Source organism: Haliaeetus albicilla, chromosome 14 (genome assembly GCF_947461875.1).
Source record: "Haliaeetus albicilla chromosome 14, bHalAlb1.1, whole genome shotgun sequence".
Lineage (NCBI taxonomy): Eukaryota > Metazoa > Chordata > Aves > Accipitriformes > Accipitridae > Haliaeetus > Haliaeetus albicilla.
This window is the reverse complement of record NC_091496.1, coordinates 20,719,670-20,734,840: the sequence shown is the minus strand read 5'-3', so window position 1 is coordinate 20,734,840 and position 15,171 is coordinate 20,719,670. Positions and strand designations below refer to the sequence as shown.

The 15,171-nt window shown below is 40.6% G+C and overlaps 1 protein-coding gene across 1 annotated transcript; it reads right to left on the bottom strand.

Annotated features, from left to right (window-relative positions):
* Positions 1 to 1,097: 1,097 nt before the first annotated feature.
* On the bottom strand, positions 1,098 to 14,865 carry CRELD2 (cysteine rich with EGF like domains 2). Its single transcript, XM_069801933.1, has 10 exons — positions 14,647 to 14,865; positions 13,448 to 13,530; positions 12,407 to 12,517; positions 9,292 to 9,383; positions 8,091 to 8,267; positions 6,781 to 6,879; positions 5,080 to 5,157; positions 4,186 to 4,281; positions 3,235 to 3,375; positions 1,098 to 1,668 (listed from the first exon to the last, which is right to left on the bottom strand). Exons 1-10 carry the CDS (start codon positions 14,797 to 14,799, stop codon positions 1,610 to 1,612), a joined length of 1,089 nt encoding a protein of 362 aa, XP_069658034.1. The 5' UTR covers positions 14,800 to 14,865; the 3' UTR covers positions 1,098 to 1,609.
* Between the last annotated feature and the right edge of the window lie 306 nt (positions 14,866 to 15,171).

The window sequence follows — 15,171 nt, the reverse complement described above, 5'->3', positions numbered from 1 at the left end:
AATACTTAAAGATACTTTAATACCATTGGGTATTTAAACTACAGCACACAAGATCAGCTTAGACAGCTTTTAACATAAGAATCCAACAGAATCCTTTTTTGTACAATATTCACATAAACATGTATTGCACATACAAATCCTACATGCACTGTTCACAAACTGAACTGTGACTTAGTCTGAACAAAGAAGTCTTCAGAAGTATACAGGTGTCTAGCCTTCACTGCTCAACAGGTCAGTCCTATTCATACCCCTTTTATTTCCACTTACCTCAGGGTACTGTTTATAACTTCTTATAGCCAAGCCTCAGCTATGCTCTTTTTAGTTGTATTCTGTAATCCCTCTTTATGCTCCCTGTATCCACCACTGCAATGTATTCCAAACTTCACTCACTTTCATCAGAGCTTTAAATACTGTACCTGGATGGTCCTTAGCTTATTTACAGCTGTGATAGTCCAGCAAAATACATCAATTTTAGCTCTTATACTTGCCTTCAAGCTTAAGGGCAACACATAGGAAGTTGTGTCTATGCTATGCTTATTAGCTTTCCCTCTGAAATGGCATAAGAGACAACAAGATAAATTGATTGTAGTATGCTTGCTCTGAAAAAGACAGAAGCTATTACATGCAGCAGTAGACTGTAGTGAAAGTCAGGTACTCATCAATTCTAGAGAGTAGTTGTGTAACAACTCTGAGCCACTGAGTACAGGTGGTAGCCAAACTTACCTTTCATCACTGTATAAACTAGCTTACATACTTAATGCAAGTATCTGAAAGAAAGACTTGTCTATTTACTTTTGGAAATTTGTTTAAGTTTGACATAATTCTTCCTTTAGAAGAAAGTGTGTGTGGAGGGATTTTGTTGGGTTTTTCTCCCCCGCCCCCTCCTAGATTCCAGCACAACTGAGTGCTGGAATTCATTGCTGAACTGAAATACAGTGCTTACAAGGTTCTGGGGTTTTGTGTTTGGTTTTTTTTTTTCGGTTGGGTTTTTTTCTGGTTGGATTTTTTTCCTTTTTCTTTTTTTTTCCACTGCCTAAATGAAAAACAGACATAACAACACAGTAAGGTATTAACATCTTAAAAATTTTTAAGGCACATTCCAACAAAATAAACTTTTATTGAATGCAGTATTAGGCATTCTATTTTGTTTAAGGGAACAGTGCTTCCCCCCAAAGAGATTCCCTTTGACAATTTCTAAAAGCTGTATTTCAGTTATAGAAATATTTCTTATGTCAAGAAACACCAAACTTCAGTCTAAACTTTTCTTGAATTATGAAGTGCAACTAAGTCCTTCCAAATGATGATAGTTTTCAGTAGGCACTAGAATGAGAAACCTGCAAATTGTTTACAATTGCTGGGTACAATGTTATGTTAATTCAAATTTTATACTAACCCATCTAGAGTGTTGTTCTTGAAGAATTATATAAAAAGTGGCATTTAAGAGTAAAGAAATGCAGCTTAAAGAGCAGATTATCACCATTTAAAAAAAAAAAAAATCTTAATGGCAACCTGCATATTTAATACCATTTCCACAGTATGTCAGCTAGCAGACACTTAGTCCAATAATTTAAAACTTTAGATAGGAATGTCTTTTGGTTCTGAATGCAGATCATAAGTCATCATGTCCAGCAGGTGAAGGCTCAGTTGTTTCACTCTCTACTTCCTCTCCTGTGAAATTAAGTAACATAATTAGAATACAAATATATTATTAATTATACCATATAATTTTTGACAATAGGAATTTTTTAAAGAGAAACCCAAATCAACATCTGTATCAAGACCAGAGAAGCAATAAAGCCATAGAGAAGAGCTACTTGCACCATCCTTCTAGTCTAAGCTTATAATTTTTTTTTCCCCCTAGATGCAAACAAAACATTTCAAATAAACTGGTATGATATTGTTAGTGGAAGAAAAAAGCAGCACAGCTATTTCTATTCTAAGCTTTTGTTTTCAGCTATTCACAGTGAACTTTCTCCTTTCCACATGACCTGTCAGAAGAAATTGTGGTATTTGAAAACAAAAAGCACATATTACTCAGAATTATTTTCTATAGTGCAAAGTGCTCGGTTCAGATGTTAAAACAGCCTTTAAAAAAGCACAGCCATTTTATTATATTGGTAAAAGCACTGATCTAAGAAAAAAGCTAAGCCAATTTGTCAACTTTTCCTTTTGCTTTTATTCTCATAAAATGTCAGACCACATTAAAAAAACATAGTAACTAATATCCTGAGTATCAGCACAGGAAGAGTACATAACTGATTTTAAAGGACTACTAACAGTGCGTACTGAGAGTATAAGGTCTGAACTGAATGGCCTTGAGTAGCAATACTACATAGATCTTTACAACTTATTAGTATAAGATGAAAAAGCAGTCAGGGGACAAGGGGATGGGAACAAAAAAAACCAAAACACCAAAAACGCCAAACAAGATAAGTAGTAGAAAGAAAATAAAGGTATGAAATTGACTGTCTCACCTATTCTCTGACAACCTTTATCTGTCTCACCTATTTTCCTACAACCTTTATTGCAAAATAATCCTGTCTTTCACTCTGGAATTGTAAGAAAAGCCTAATGGAGTAATGAAACACTAATGAATGTAATTCTGTCCATAATACGTCATACATCCTAGAGCAAATTACACCTGAATTTTCTGACTGAAGGTATAGTTTAAGTCAAGCTAAACAGCTTCCTACTACTGAAAGATAGATACCTTCTCCATATTCACCTTCACACCAGCTCTAGCACTTTTGTGATCAGAAGATAAATAAATTCAGCTCACTCATCCAGCAAAAAGAATTCTGCTTAATTTTCTGAGACTTCAGTGAGTTGAAGCAGCTTGCATGCGATCAGATAAACCCCTAAGTCATTATAATTAATGATAAAGGAAAAAAAGTGGGGAGGAGGAAGAGCTCCTTTTTATGATAGCAGTAATTTGCTAGTTCACTTTATATAATGAAGCCAGACAGTTAAGTGACTTACAAACACAACCTTGAGTAAAGCAAAAAAAAAAAATCAACACAAGAATAGGACATTTAAAAAAATCCACTGTCTTTAAGCAAGAAAACATGCATGCCAGAATGTGGACTACACCACAAACTACTTGACACAGACCACAGCTGTAGGAACATGAGAAATTATACAGAAGAGTTTACAAGCGACTAGACCCTTAGGCAGAAATACACCTCCAAATTGTTGATATATTTTAAAAAAATCTGTCATTGAAAAGCCATTTACCTGGTTTTAGAATCTGAACACATGTTCCATCCTTGTCTTCAAACCCTTCTGAACATACACACTTGTAACTACCTGAAGTATTAACACAGTCTTGATTCTCTTTCATGCAAACCTTCTCAGGAAGGTTACATTCATCTATATCTGGAGATAGGATAGGGAAAGGAAGAGTCCACTGCTGTTATTTTGTTACAAAACTTACTTGTGCTCAGTCATATAAACAAAATTCTATTCAAATATAAGAAACACCAAAGAGCAGAATGCTGCTGCAACAGATTTTTCGGTTAAAATAATCTGTTACAGTTCTTCATGATTTAGACTGTGTTTCAAATTTATTCAGATAGTACTATTTTTTTTATGTTTTGCAGGCCCCTATGTGGGAAAATGAATTAAGCAATGGCACTTGTCTTAACCTACTGAAGATTTCCCACAGTCATTTTCTAATGATGCCATCAAAGTACAACCAAAGGGAAGGGAACCTGTAAATACTACATCATCATAGTTGATAGCTACTTAAGATCATGTGTACCTTCTGCTATTCCCCACAGAGAAACTAATTTCACTCTTTTTACTATCATTTCACATGTTATAATTCACTATGAATTAGTATCATTTGAACTTGGACATTAGGGATTAAAAGAAAGACAACAGAATGCACATTACATTCCTGCCTTTCTGTTACAAAATGAATACAGAGGGACACTTCTAATGAAGTGGTAGATAACTGACAAAAAACTCATGTATTTGTTTCCTGAACCCGCTATAAAATACCTTGTTCCTTTTGTAGGAGTTTCACCTTTAAGCCTTGTCATGTATATTAGCCCAATAATATAACGGAAGTTATAAAGAAAGTCTCTGCTGCTACTACGAGAACAACTGGGTTCATTTTGATAAGCTGGAAAACCAAAGAGTGAGCTAACTGGTGCTCTACCATGTGTTGCTAAATCCACCAACCTGTACACTTTTCATCTTCCTTCATGTATCCAGATGCGCAGGTCTTACACTTGTCAGAACCTTCCCCTGTGCAACCTACACAGCTGGTATCACATGCTAAAGATAAAATATTTCAAGCATAAAAATTCATGTATCTGAGGTTTTAAGCACCACCCTTTAAGTCAGTCAGCTTACCCAAACAAGAAAACATAGAATCCTAGAATGGTTTGGGTTGGAAGGGACCTTAAAGATCACCTAGTTCCAGCCCCCCTGCCATGGGCAGGGACACCTTCCACTAGACCAGGTTGCTCAAAGCCCCATCCAACCTGGCCTTAGACACTGCCAGGGATGGGGCATCCACAGCCTCTCTGGGCAACCTGTTCCAGTGCCTCACCACCCTCACAGGGAAGAACTTCCTCCTTACATCTCATCTAAATCTACCCTCTTTCAGTTTACAGCCATTACCCCTTGTCCTATCACTACACTCCAGGTTAAAGTGTCCCTCCCCAGCTTTCTTATAAGCCCCCTTTAGGTACTGGAAGGCTGCTGTAAGGACTCCCCGGAGCCTTCTCTTCTCCAGGCTGAACAACCCCAACTCTCTCAGCCTGTCCTCATAGGGAAGGTGCTCCAGCCCCCTGATCATCTTCGTGGCCCTCCTCTGGACTCACTCCAACAGGTCCATGTCCTTCTTACGTTGGGGGCCCCAGAGCTGAATGCAGTACTCCAGGTGGGGTCTCATGAGAGTAGAGTAGAAATAACCATAAATCTCTTGTTTTCCTCATAGGATAGGTCTAAAGCCTGATACCCAATCAGGACTGGACCACATAGTACTAAATGCCTGGTATCACACCCTTTCTAGCATTACCTCTAGCATTAGATTAGACGATAAAGTAGAACAGCAGATTAAAAATAAACCTTTGCATGAGAAAGATCCATCTGTGTTCAAACAATACTGGTGATCTTTGCAAGGAGAAGCAGCACACTCATCTAAATCTGAAAGATAAAAAGTGACAAGTTACCTAAAATAGTAGTAATGATTAAATAGACAGATTAATACTTGAATGCTATGCTTTGGGATCTTGTTAAGAACTGGCCCACAGAAGCTATAAACTTAAACTGACTGCATTGAGATTAATTTTACAGTAAGTTCAGGATCAGATATGCAACGTTAGACATAAAAGTAACATACTGTTTTGTTCAGCTTAAACTTAACATTAACAAATCAGAACTGATCCTCAGATGTTTTGTGATGACAATAACAGACATATCAGAAATTCAGGAGTTCAAATTAAATAAAACTTCCAGAACACCTGCTGTCCTTGTCACTTTCAAGTGAAAGTTTTGCAAGCATTTATGTTTTTTATGTAAATATCATAACAAATAAGCAGACTACTCTTCTGGAATACTGTTGATTTCTCTACTCCTATATTACCAAGCTATGGAACTTTTTAAAGTATTAAAAAAGTTACACAAATGCACACACATATACTGCTTCGTTTTCTACACAAAGCAAACTGGAGAAAGCAGTTATGGTTAAAACCAGCTGAGCTGAAAACCAGTTCTACCTGGGAAGTTAAAACATGCTAGTCTTTTGATTTCAAGGAAAGGGTACAACAGTACTGAACTAAAAAATTCAGACAGAGAAAGCCTATTTCAGTGCCCTTGCTGTCTATCTGATCCTGTTGCTGCAGACATCATTCCTACTGATTACTCAAATTAATTTATACTTGATCAGTTGCAATGATTATTTGGAAGAAAACAGCTGTACAGAAGACAACACTGGAGAAGCTCTTGGAGCATTCAACAGTTGCCTAAGCAGGTATCGCAGGAGCTGTAATTCAAATCCTAGTTCTCAGGAGCACTTTTAAAAAGAAGCAGTGTTCACATAATTTCTAAGATACTGTTTCCAGACATTAAAGGGTCTTTAACGGGTCAAATTCAACCAGTTAAACAGAATGTGCTACTCCCCCCCTAGTGTATTCCTGCTTTGGGAGTATTTTTAGTATTTGGGGTTTTCCTTAAGTGTTTCATACATATTTCCTCATAAACCAAGAGAAATGCTAAGCTAGAAATAGGTAAGAAATTAATGGAAGCACTGAGCCTGGTATTTCTCTCCAATAATAGGAAAAGTTAGTATGCCTTGCTTCTAGTGAAATGTTTGAACTCTATTACGGTTGAGCATTTATAAACATACAGTAATGTTAAGACAATTGTGCAATTACTAAAAAACATGTAGATAAGCTGACAGGAATCTTCCAGTAGTTGACAAAATCATTTGAATAAAGAGCAGGGTACTGTTTAGCACTCAAATAAACACAAAAACCCGTATCTTAAAAGGAACACAACACTTTCTGCTACCTGTATTGCACTAGACTAAAAAGATTCACAGTGAACAGTTTGATAAAGACAACTATAATCACCAAGCAATCAGTGGGGAGGAAATACTGCTTTCCTGCAATATGAAACAAGTAAGGAAGACAGACTACATACAAACTATAGAAATCTAAACTGACAGAACAGTTCCATAAAATACAATAAAACTCAATGTGATGTCATCTAATCTCACTAGCCAACGTTGCTACACAACCTGTTTGAAGTCTACCAAGCATTACTCACCCACACAAGCTGCTTCTTCATTTTTAATCCAGCCTTCTTTACAGTCTTGGCAGTCCTTGTTACTTGAACCAGTACAAGTTTTACAGGCATCATGGCAGGCTGAGATAAGAGAAAACTACAATCTGAGCTTTGTTAGGAGACTCCAAGACAAGTTTGGTCACACAAATTCTCAAAGAAAAATCTTATTTAGGATTCATTGGAAGCTATTGTATTTTAGTAGCTTGAGCCCCCCATTCACAAGATTAGATCTTGACTTTACGGAGGTATCATTTACAAAAATGCAGCTCTATCCTACAAAAACAAAACTCCTACAAAACCCAGGAAGCCAAACCTGGCAATTACAGTCATCTGCACCACTAAAACAGTGCCATGAAATTCTAGTGAATAGAAGTGGTAGGTCCAATTTCCAAAATATTTGGGAAAAGGAAATCAAGAAGATAAACTTTGCTCAGCCACTCAGGGTTGGGACAACAGTTTAAACACTAGGCTCAGCACTCCCACCTAACGAATCCTCAGACTACTTCATTTGCAACCAGCTACAAGAGCGAAGTGTGAAGTGCTACTAGTCTGAAGAACTTCACAAGTGTTTATATATGCATATATAAGCAGCATGTTATATATTGTAATATAAAACACATCATATAGAAGAATTACTACACAGCCAGATAAAAAACCCAACACAGATTGTGTTGAAAAACAATTTTATTAGATCCCACGGTCAGGATTTAGCTGCTGCAGAATCTCACTCAAGATGTAAAAACAGATGAAAATCTGACCAACTGAAAAAGTTTATTCCTACGACCTGACTTTGTTTCAAAATTAAGCTTAGACATACTTAACTGGAATCTATGTAGTCTACAGTACAGATCAGCTGTTTCCACACCCATTTACTCCAGTTAAGCTTATCTGAGACATGAGGAAAACCTAGCTTTCAACGTAGTCCACTGTGCAGCAATTTCAGCTCGTTTTTTGTACAGTACGTGGGGGTGGGGGGAGGGTGGTGACGTGGGGGCAAAGCTCGATCTTCCCTCCTGCCTCCCTCAGGACATAAATGAATTCTGCTTCTTAATTTAAAGCAGGAAAAAAAAAAAAAAAATTAAAAAAAAATAATCAAGGGCAGTCTGGAAGGATGACATCGCAAAACCTTACAATTCCAAACTGACTGACATGTCATTAATAGTTAAAGCTGAGTGACCAAACTGTAACTATTTTTTGTTTTTACATTCGTCACTTTAAATTGTTTCTAGTTTTGTTTACAAAAACTGAAGAAGGAAGACAAAGATCTAAGCATGTGCCAAAGACTTTGTTACCTGTACAAACAGAATGCGTCTCATTTCTCAAGGTACTGAAGTAACCATTAGAACAGTCCAAACAAAAATCTCCTGTATACTCCTTGTTACAGCTACATGAGCCATCTCCACCTCGGGTACCATCACCATCACAGTGGCCATTTCCATGGCAAGGTCTTTCCGATCCACCACGACAAGCTAAAAAGGATCAAAAATACTTTTCAATCAAATGTTAAAGGGAGTAACTTCCTATTTTCAGCCACGAGCACCTGAATTTTCAGCACCACTTCACAGACAGTAAAATGTAAAAAAGAAAAAAAATAAAAGTCACACTAAACCAGTATATAATTTCCAAAATCTTTTTTCCCTTGAGAGTAACCAAAAGGCTTGCAACAAGGAATGCTCTGTAATATATTCAAGTGTAAGAGTTACTCAAAACAATCTCCAGGAAAGTTCAGTTATAAATTTAATTTGGGGTAAAGACCATGGCTTAAAATTTTATCTATTTTCTTAGCTTCCTGGCTAAAGTTGGTGTCTTTATTTATTCTCGATTTCTGAGAATGCTCATACTGCAGTTGGAAAAACCCTACTAGCAGTCATTTAGATCAATACTGGGAATTGGCACTTATATTGTTAACAATTTAAAGAGGCCAAAGCTGATCTCTAACAAGGTGCAAAGTTTTATAGATTTATAAATTATACTTCAGGGGCCAAAATACCTTTTTTATCACTTTTGCATCAAAGACCTTACTTTCATCCAGCTGTCTCCTACCTACTTTTATCCAATTTCTGCCATTGCATTTTTAACCAATCCTCAGTTTTTAATTTCTTCATTTAATCCCCAACAGTGTTTTGGCCATTTTACTCTTGAAACTGTTGTCTACATAGCTTCTGAAAGGCCACCTAAACAACAGACTTGATGTCACAGGGAGCCTTTAAACATGGGTCAGGTGTAGATGTGAACATCAGATCAGATGGATTCTGCACATGTAAGTATCCTTGACAGCTTTGTACATTACTTCACGCCCGGAAGACTTTTCTTCAGGCAGGATGCTCACAAGGCAGCTACCTAACTATCAGGCAACAGGTATGTACATACTACACAGCAGCTGGTGTCTCACGGAAAATATCATACTTCATGTATTTGTCCATGTTATGAACGACTGAAACAAACAGGTAAAAAGAATGTATCTGCTACTGTATTTTTCAAAAGAAAAATTACCAAGGCAATCTGGTCCGTAAGTTCCAGCAGGGCAGCAAACTTCTATTGTTTCTATGCAAAACCACTTAAACAAATCAGGATACTTCTTCTTTCTGTATATGAAAGACATTAATTTATCAGTAAAAAGAACAAAAAGTCTTTAAAAGCCAGCTCACACAATTGAACCTGCACAATGCAGCAGAGAAATCTGTTGCACGTGACAGATTAGAAACGTATTTTTTTTGTTCTGAAGACGACCTTATTTCAGGAATCAATTTTTAGAAGTCCTCCAACTTGAGATTAATACCTTTTAAACTACCATACTATTAACAGACTCTACTCAAATTTTATAAATTATATTTATGAAAAATGTGAAATAAGAGCAACCAATAAAATCAATTCATCTTGATACATACACACACACACCTTTTTTTTTTTTTATTAAACACCTTATTTTTAGGGAAGGTTTATACATAGTTTAGCTGGTCTTATTTATGTCTTTCTCTTCAACATAACTGCTGTGTCTTTATCTCAACTATGCAGAAGATAACCCAGGACAGATACTAACATTTCCTCAAGTTATTGCCAACTTGACAATAGGGTGCCTGTTACAATTGCTCCTCTTTTTTAACATAAATCAAGTATTATTTTAGAAGGATTTCTTTAATATTAATAAGTTACTTATGTGCTGCTCTAGTAGTAGCATACACCCCCAATTACCAATGAAATCACTAGATATTATTTTGCAAGCAAGCATGAGGACTACTACAGTTCTGAATGACAATTCACAGATCTCAGTATCACAATGATGCTTAAGTATCAAAAACTTTAGTAAAGGCTTAGATATTCTGTAGCCTGACAGAAGTCTTCAGCAACTCCTGAGGCATGTACAGCTTCTCTTTCTAAACTATTACGTCTGATCATACTGACTCCAAGGCTCAGGGCCTGAAAAGTAAATTTACTGAGTACCACATGTAACGTAACAACTTACAAAAAAAGATCTAAGGTATTCATGGACAAAGAACCTGTCTTTGGAAACAACCACAGAAACTGAATGACATTTGGACATCGCATGTTAAAGGACAGAAGGCAAAGTTAATCAATTGCACTCAAAATGCCTATTAAATACAGAAACTTTCCAAAACCCAATGTATTTTATGAATAGTTTTGATTATTTTAGGAAGTCTACTTTGTCAAAATCTCTAGTTTAAGACCCGTTTCTTTCAGTTCTGCAAATTTAAGACTCTGGGTTGCATAGCTCACCCTTCTGGAAGGCATGTTCTATGAGGAGCAGCTGAGGACTTTGGGCTTGTTTAGTTTGGAGAAAAGGAGGCTGCGGGGCAACCTCGTTGCTCTCTACAGCTTCCTGAGGAGGGGAAGTGGAGAGGGAGGTGCTGAGGTCTTCTCCCTGGGATCCAGTGATAGGGAATGGCTCAAAGCTGCATCAGGGGAGGTTCAGACTGGACATGAGGAAGCATTTCTTTACGAAGAAGGTGGTCAAACACTGGAACAGGCTTCCTAGAGAGGAAGTTGATGCCCCAAGCCTGTCAGTGTTTAAGAGGCATTTGGTCAATGCCCTTAATAACATGCTTTAATTTTTGGTCAGCCCCGAAAAGGTTAGACAGTTGGACTAGGTGATTGTTGTAGGTCCCTTCTAACTGAAATATTCTATTCTATGCTATGCTATTCTATTCCATTCAAATGGCATGCTAATGTATACATGTTCCTGTATAGTTAGGTAAAAGCATAAAGTAATAAAGCAGTCATTAAGAGCAAAGAGGGTTATCAAAAATCCTTATCCAGTTATAAAATGTTACAATGGTAGTTCACCCTATTGCATTCTAGCTGATTGAGAGTGCTGACAGTCTAAAGTAGTAAAAAAAGAAAATACTTAGAAGAAACATGATTTGGAATTAAAAAAAAGATCCGAAGAGATTTAAATGCTACAATGCCATCCTTGCATTAATTATATTTCATAATGGTATATGAAAAGCTTAGTTATAACAGAAATCACAGGCTAGCTTATAAGGCAGATAGAAAAGCCAGCTGCTATACTGCCATCCTCAAGAGATCCAACTTCTACATTTATTATTTATCAATGATTTTTTTGATTGCCAGGAGAACAAAATATCGTTTCAGGAAAAGAAAGCCAACTAAAACCCCACAAGAATCAGAGAGTCCCTTGCAGTTTTATGACAAAGGAAAACAAAAAAGGTAACAAACCTCAAAGTTTTCCAATGTTAGTTTGCCTCAACACCCCATTGGTAACTGAGCAGACAGTATATGAGAAGCCAGACTGGATGCTTTGGTGCAACACTTCCGGAATTGAAAATAAAAAAGAACACAGTAACAGCACCACATGCTGTTAAAAGTCAGCCTGAACCCAGCTGTACCCAATGGCAACTCTTGAAGGATAATGAAGAATTACCCTGTCCTGGTTTCAGCTGGGATAGAGTTAATTTTCTTTCTAGTAGTTGGTATAGTGTTACATTTTGGATTTAGCATGAGAAGAATGTTGATAACATACTGATGTTTTCAGTTATTGCTAAGTAGTGTTTAGACTAAGTCAAGGGTTTTTCAGCTTCTCAAGCCCAGCAAGCAAGAAGGCTGGAGGGGCACAAGGAGTTGGGAGTGGCCTGGACACAGGCCAGGGCAGCTGACCCAAAGTGGCCAAAGGGGTGTTCCATACCGTGTGACGTCACATCTAGTGTAGGAACTGGGGGCAGTTGGCTGGGCGGGGATCGCTGCTCAGGGACTAACTGGGCATCAGTCAGCGAGTGGTGAGCAATTGTATTGTGTATCACTTGTTTTGTATATTCTGATTCTTTTATTATTACTATTATTATTGTCATTTTATTGCTGTTGTTATTATTATTATTTTCTTCCTTTCTCTCCTATTAAACCGTTTCTATTTCAACCCACAGGTTTTACTCCCCCTCCGCCCCGATTCTCTCCCCCATCCCACTGTGGAGGCAGGAAGTGAGTGAGCGGCTGCGTGGTGCTTAGTTGCTGGCTGGGGTTAAACCACAACATACCCATACTGCTATTGCTCAGGCACAAGATTTAACATTAGTAGTTCATCCTCTTAGATAACTTATCCACACCAAGATCTCCACAAAAAAAATTCAATACTTACAGTTTGAACCACCATTTCTCTATATGTTCTTCATGCTCTTCTACCATGTTGTTACATTCAAAGTTACTACTGTCGCACAGATTCTCTATGATCTCTACAAGACGAATTTCGCTACAACCAGAGAAGGAAAATCGTGATTTAAACATTTGACACCACTCAAGACATGACAGAGAAGCTAGACTTCAGCCTAGAATACTTTATCAGTTTATGCTGTGTTCTGAATTAGTTCCAAAACAAAGCAAATATCAGAATAAAGCACTAATGAACATTACTTCAAACCCCCCCAAAATAAATGAGAACGATGACCACAAGAACGACTTTGGCTTGCTTGCACTTATGATGTCTGCAGAGTGTAGGTTTGATAGATTTTTAGCTTCCCAGCAAATTTTTAGTGCAGCATTTTTCTCCTAAGTTCAACAATAAACTTCATGTATTGTTAATACTTGACACAAGCCCATGAAGCTCACAGTAACTGAGGTTCAGAAATCCCACCCTTACATCTGAATGCTCCAACTAAGACTAAAAAGTGAATTTGAAATTTGGAAGAAAGATACCAGATCACTTTGCTCAGCAATCAAACATATATACAAGAGTACAGTAATCTGCATCTCTTCTAGTTTTCTGTTTGGCACTGAAATAGTGACGACTCCAGGGAGGAGATACTGCTTTAATTCTAAAACAAGTATTACAGTACTCCACACTTTTTATGACTACCAATTAACTGTTGACCATTATTTAAAGATCGCCACTTTAGGACTTTAACGAGTAAATAGAAAAAAAACCTACTATGACCAATGACGGTATTAACTTTGTTTTTTTTTCCAGAAACAAGACAAATAAAGGCATCAATAAGGAGTTTCAGTCTTTACTGTACTCTTTATAGTGTAATGTTACATTTTAATCAATAAGAATTCAAGGCTTGGACACATGAAACGTTAGCTACAACATTCAGTATTTACGTTCCGGCCAAACACTGGTACGGTGAAGTTACGCACAGTAGACATTAAACGTAGCCGAATGAGAAGTACTGAGACAGCTTACCTGGACTCATACTTTGACAGCGTCTTCTCTTCCCAAGCAGTGTTTCCACCACCAAAGTTCTTTTTAGCTGTATCTGCTAATCCCTACAAATGAAAAGTACCAGGAGAACGTAAGTTACATAAGGTTTGTTTCTAACAAAGATTAAGGGCAATGCTTGTACGACAACTGTGAAAGGCGCCATGCAGAGACTTCAGTAAAGCTCTGAAGCTGCTGACCAAATTGCTAAGCGAAAGAAACAGCTAGTGACAATGTGAAAACTGGTAAAGTGTAGGTTATAGGATAACACGACTCAATTTTCCCAAAGCCCAAACAAGGCCCTGTTACAGTCTTCATTTTTGTCAAAAACCATACACGTATGAAACTTCACAGCCATCTCCTTCAAGTCCTCAGGAACTTTATTAATCACTTGAACGGGACCTCTGCTTCATTCAGTTTTGACGGTACTTGGCCCAGTCTTCACCGTGTCGTAACCTAAACGCACAACCATACGACAGGACCGTTCACCGTGATCGGCACACGTTCCCCGGCCGAACGCCTACCCAAATCGTGCCTTGCAACAGACCTCCGCAGTGAAAGCGATCGACCAAGCCAGGTACAAAGAGCATTAAGCATCTGTCACAAGCCGAAGCGGCCCCTCGCTGCCTAATTTACCGTGCCACCACGCAGGGCTGCTGCAAGCGGCAACAGAGACGGCGTTTCGGAGGACGACGTTGTCCGCCAGCCCCCGCTCACGGCGCCGGGCATGCTGCAGCCGCTCTCTTCGCTCCGAGGCGCCAGCCCTCCTCGGACAGCAAAGCCGGGGGGGCAGCCGCTCCGTGACCCACCGGCCGAGGGACCACCGCCGCCGCCGAAGCCGGCAGCAAACCCCCCGCCGCGCACCAGCCGGACCAGACGCCGTCCCTAAGGCGGCGTTCGGCCCGGGGAAGGGGCGGGGGGGGGGGGGGGCTTCAGCAGCCGCGGGGCGGAGAGCCGGCCTGCCACCGGGGCCGCGGACCCGCACCGCGCCGGGCGCTGCCGCCGCCTTCCCCGGCGGCCCCGCCGCGGCTGACCGGCCCGGAGCCCGGCGGCCGCCCCTCGGAGCGGCCTGCGCCGCCGCCACCGCGCCTCGGGCCGCCCGGCGGGACGCCGCGGCCGGCTCCCGGCCGGGGAGGCCCCCGCCTGCCGCCCCCACCCCCCCGCGAGGCCGCCCCGCCGCCCACCTGGTTGAACCTGTCCGCGATGCCCCGGCAGGTGGAGCACGCCAGGCGCCGCCGCTCGCCAGCGCCCAGGGTGGGCGGCAGCGTCAACAGGGCAGCGCAGAGCGCCACGGCCAGCGGCGCCCGGCCCGGGCGACGCGCGGGGCCGGGCCCCATGGCGAGGGCGCGGGGAGCGCCGGGCAGACGGAGCGGGGCCGCCCCGGGCAGACGGAGCGGGGCCGCCCCAGCCGCGGCAGCCAGCCCGCCTCAGCGACGGCGGCGCGCTCGGCTCGCCCCGCCCCGGCCCCCGCAGCAACCGGCCCGCGAGCTCCATTCAGATTTCCGCGTCAGCCCCACGCACGCTCCGGCCGCCGGCGCTCGTTGGTGCGAGGCAGGGGAGCGGAGGGAACGTGGTCCAATCGGCGCCCGCCACGCTCCGGGCCAATTGGAACTCCCCGCGTGCGCAGAGAGGCGGGGGGGGTGGGGGCGTGGTAGAGAGCTGTCTGAGGAAGCAACGGCCGTCGGCCTGGCGCGCCGCCGCCATCATGA

Bases quoted from the DNA above. Each gene is read 5' to 3' on its own strand.
- CRELD2 (XM_069801933.1), bottom strand. From the start codon at position 14,799: ATGGGGCCCGGCCCCGCGCGTCGCCCGGGCCGGGCGCCGCTGGCCGTG. The intron at 6,880-8,090 runs GTAACAAAGTCT...CTCTTATCTCAG, and splicing joins GACGCATTCTGTTTGTACAG to CCTGCCATGATGCCTGTAAA. The intron at 1,669-3,234 runs GTAAATGGCTTT...TTAATTTCACAG, and splicing joins TGTTCAGATTCTAAAACCAG to GAGAGGAAGTAGAGAGTGAA.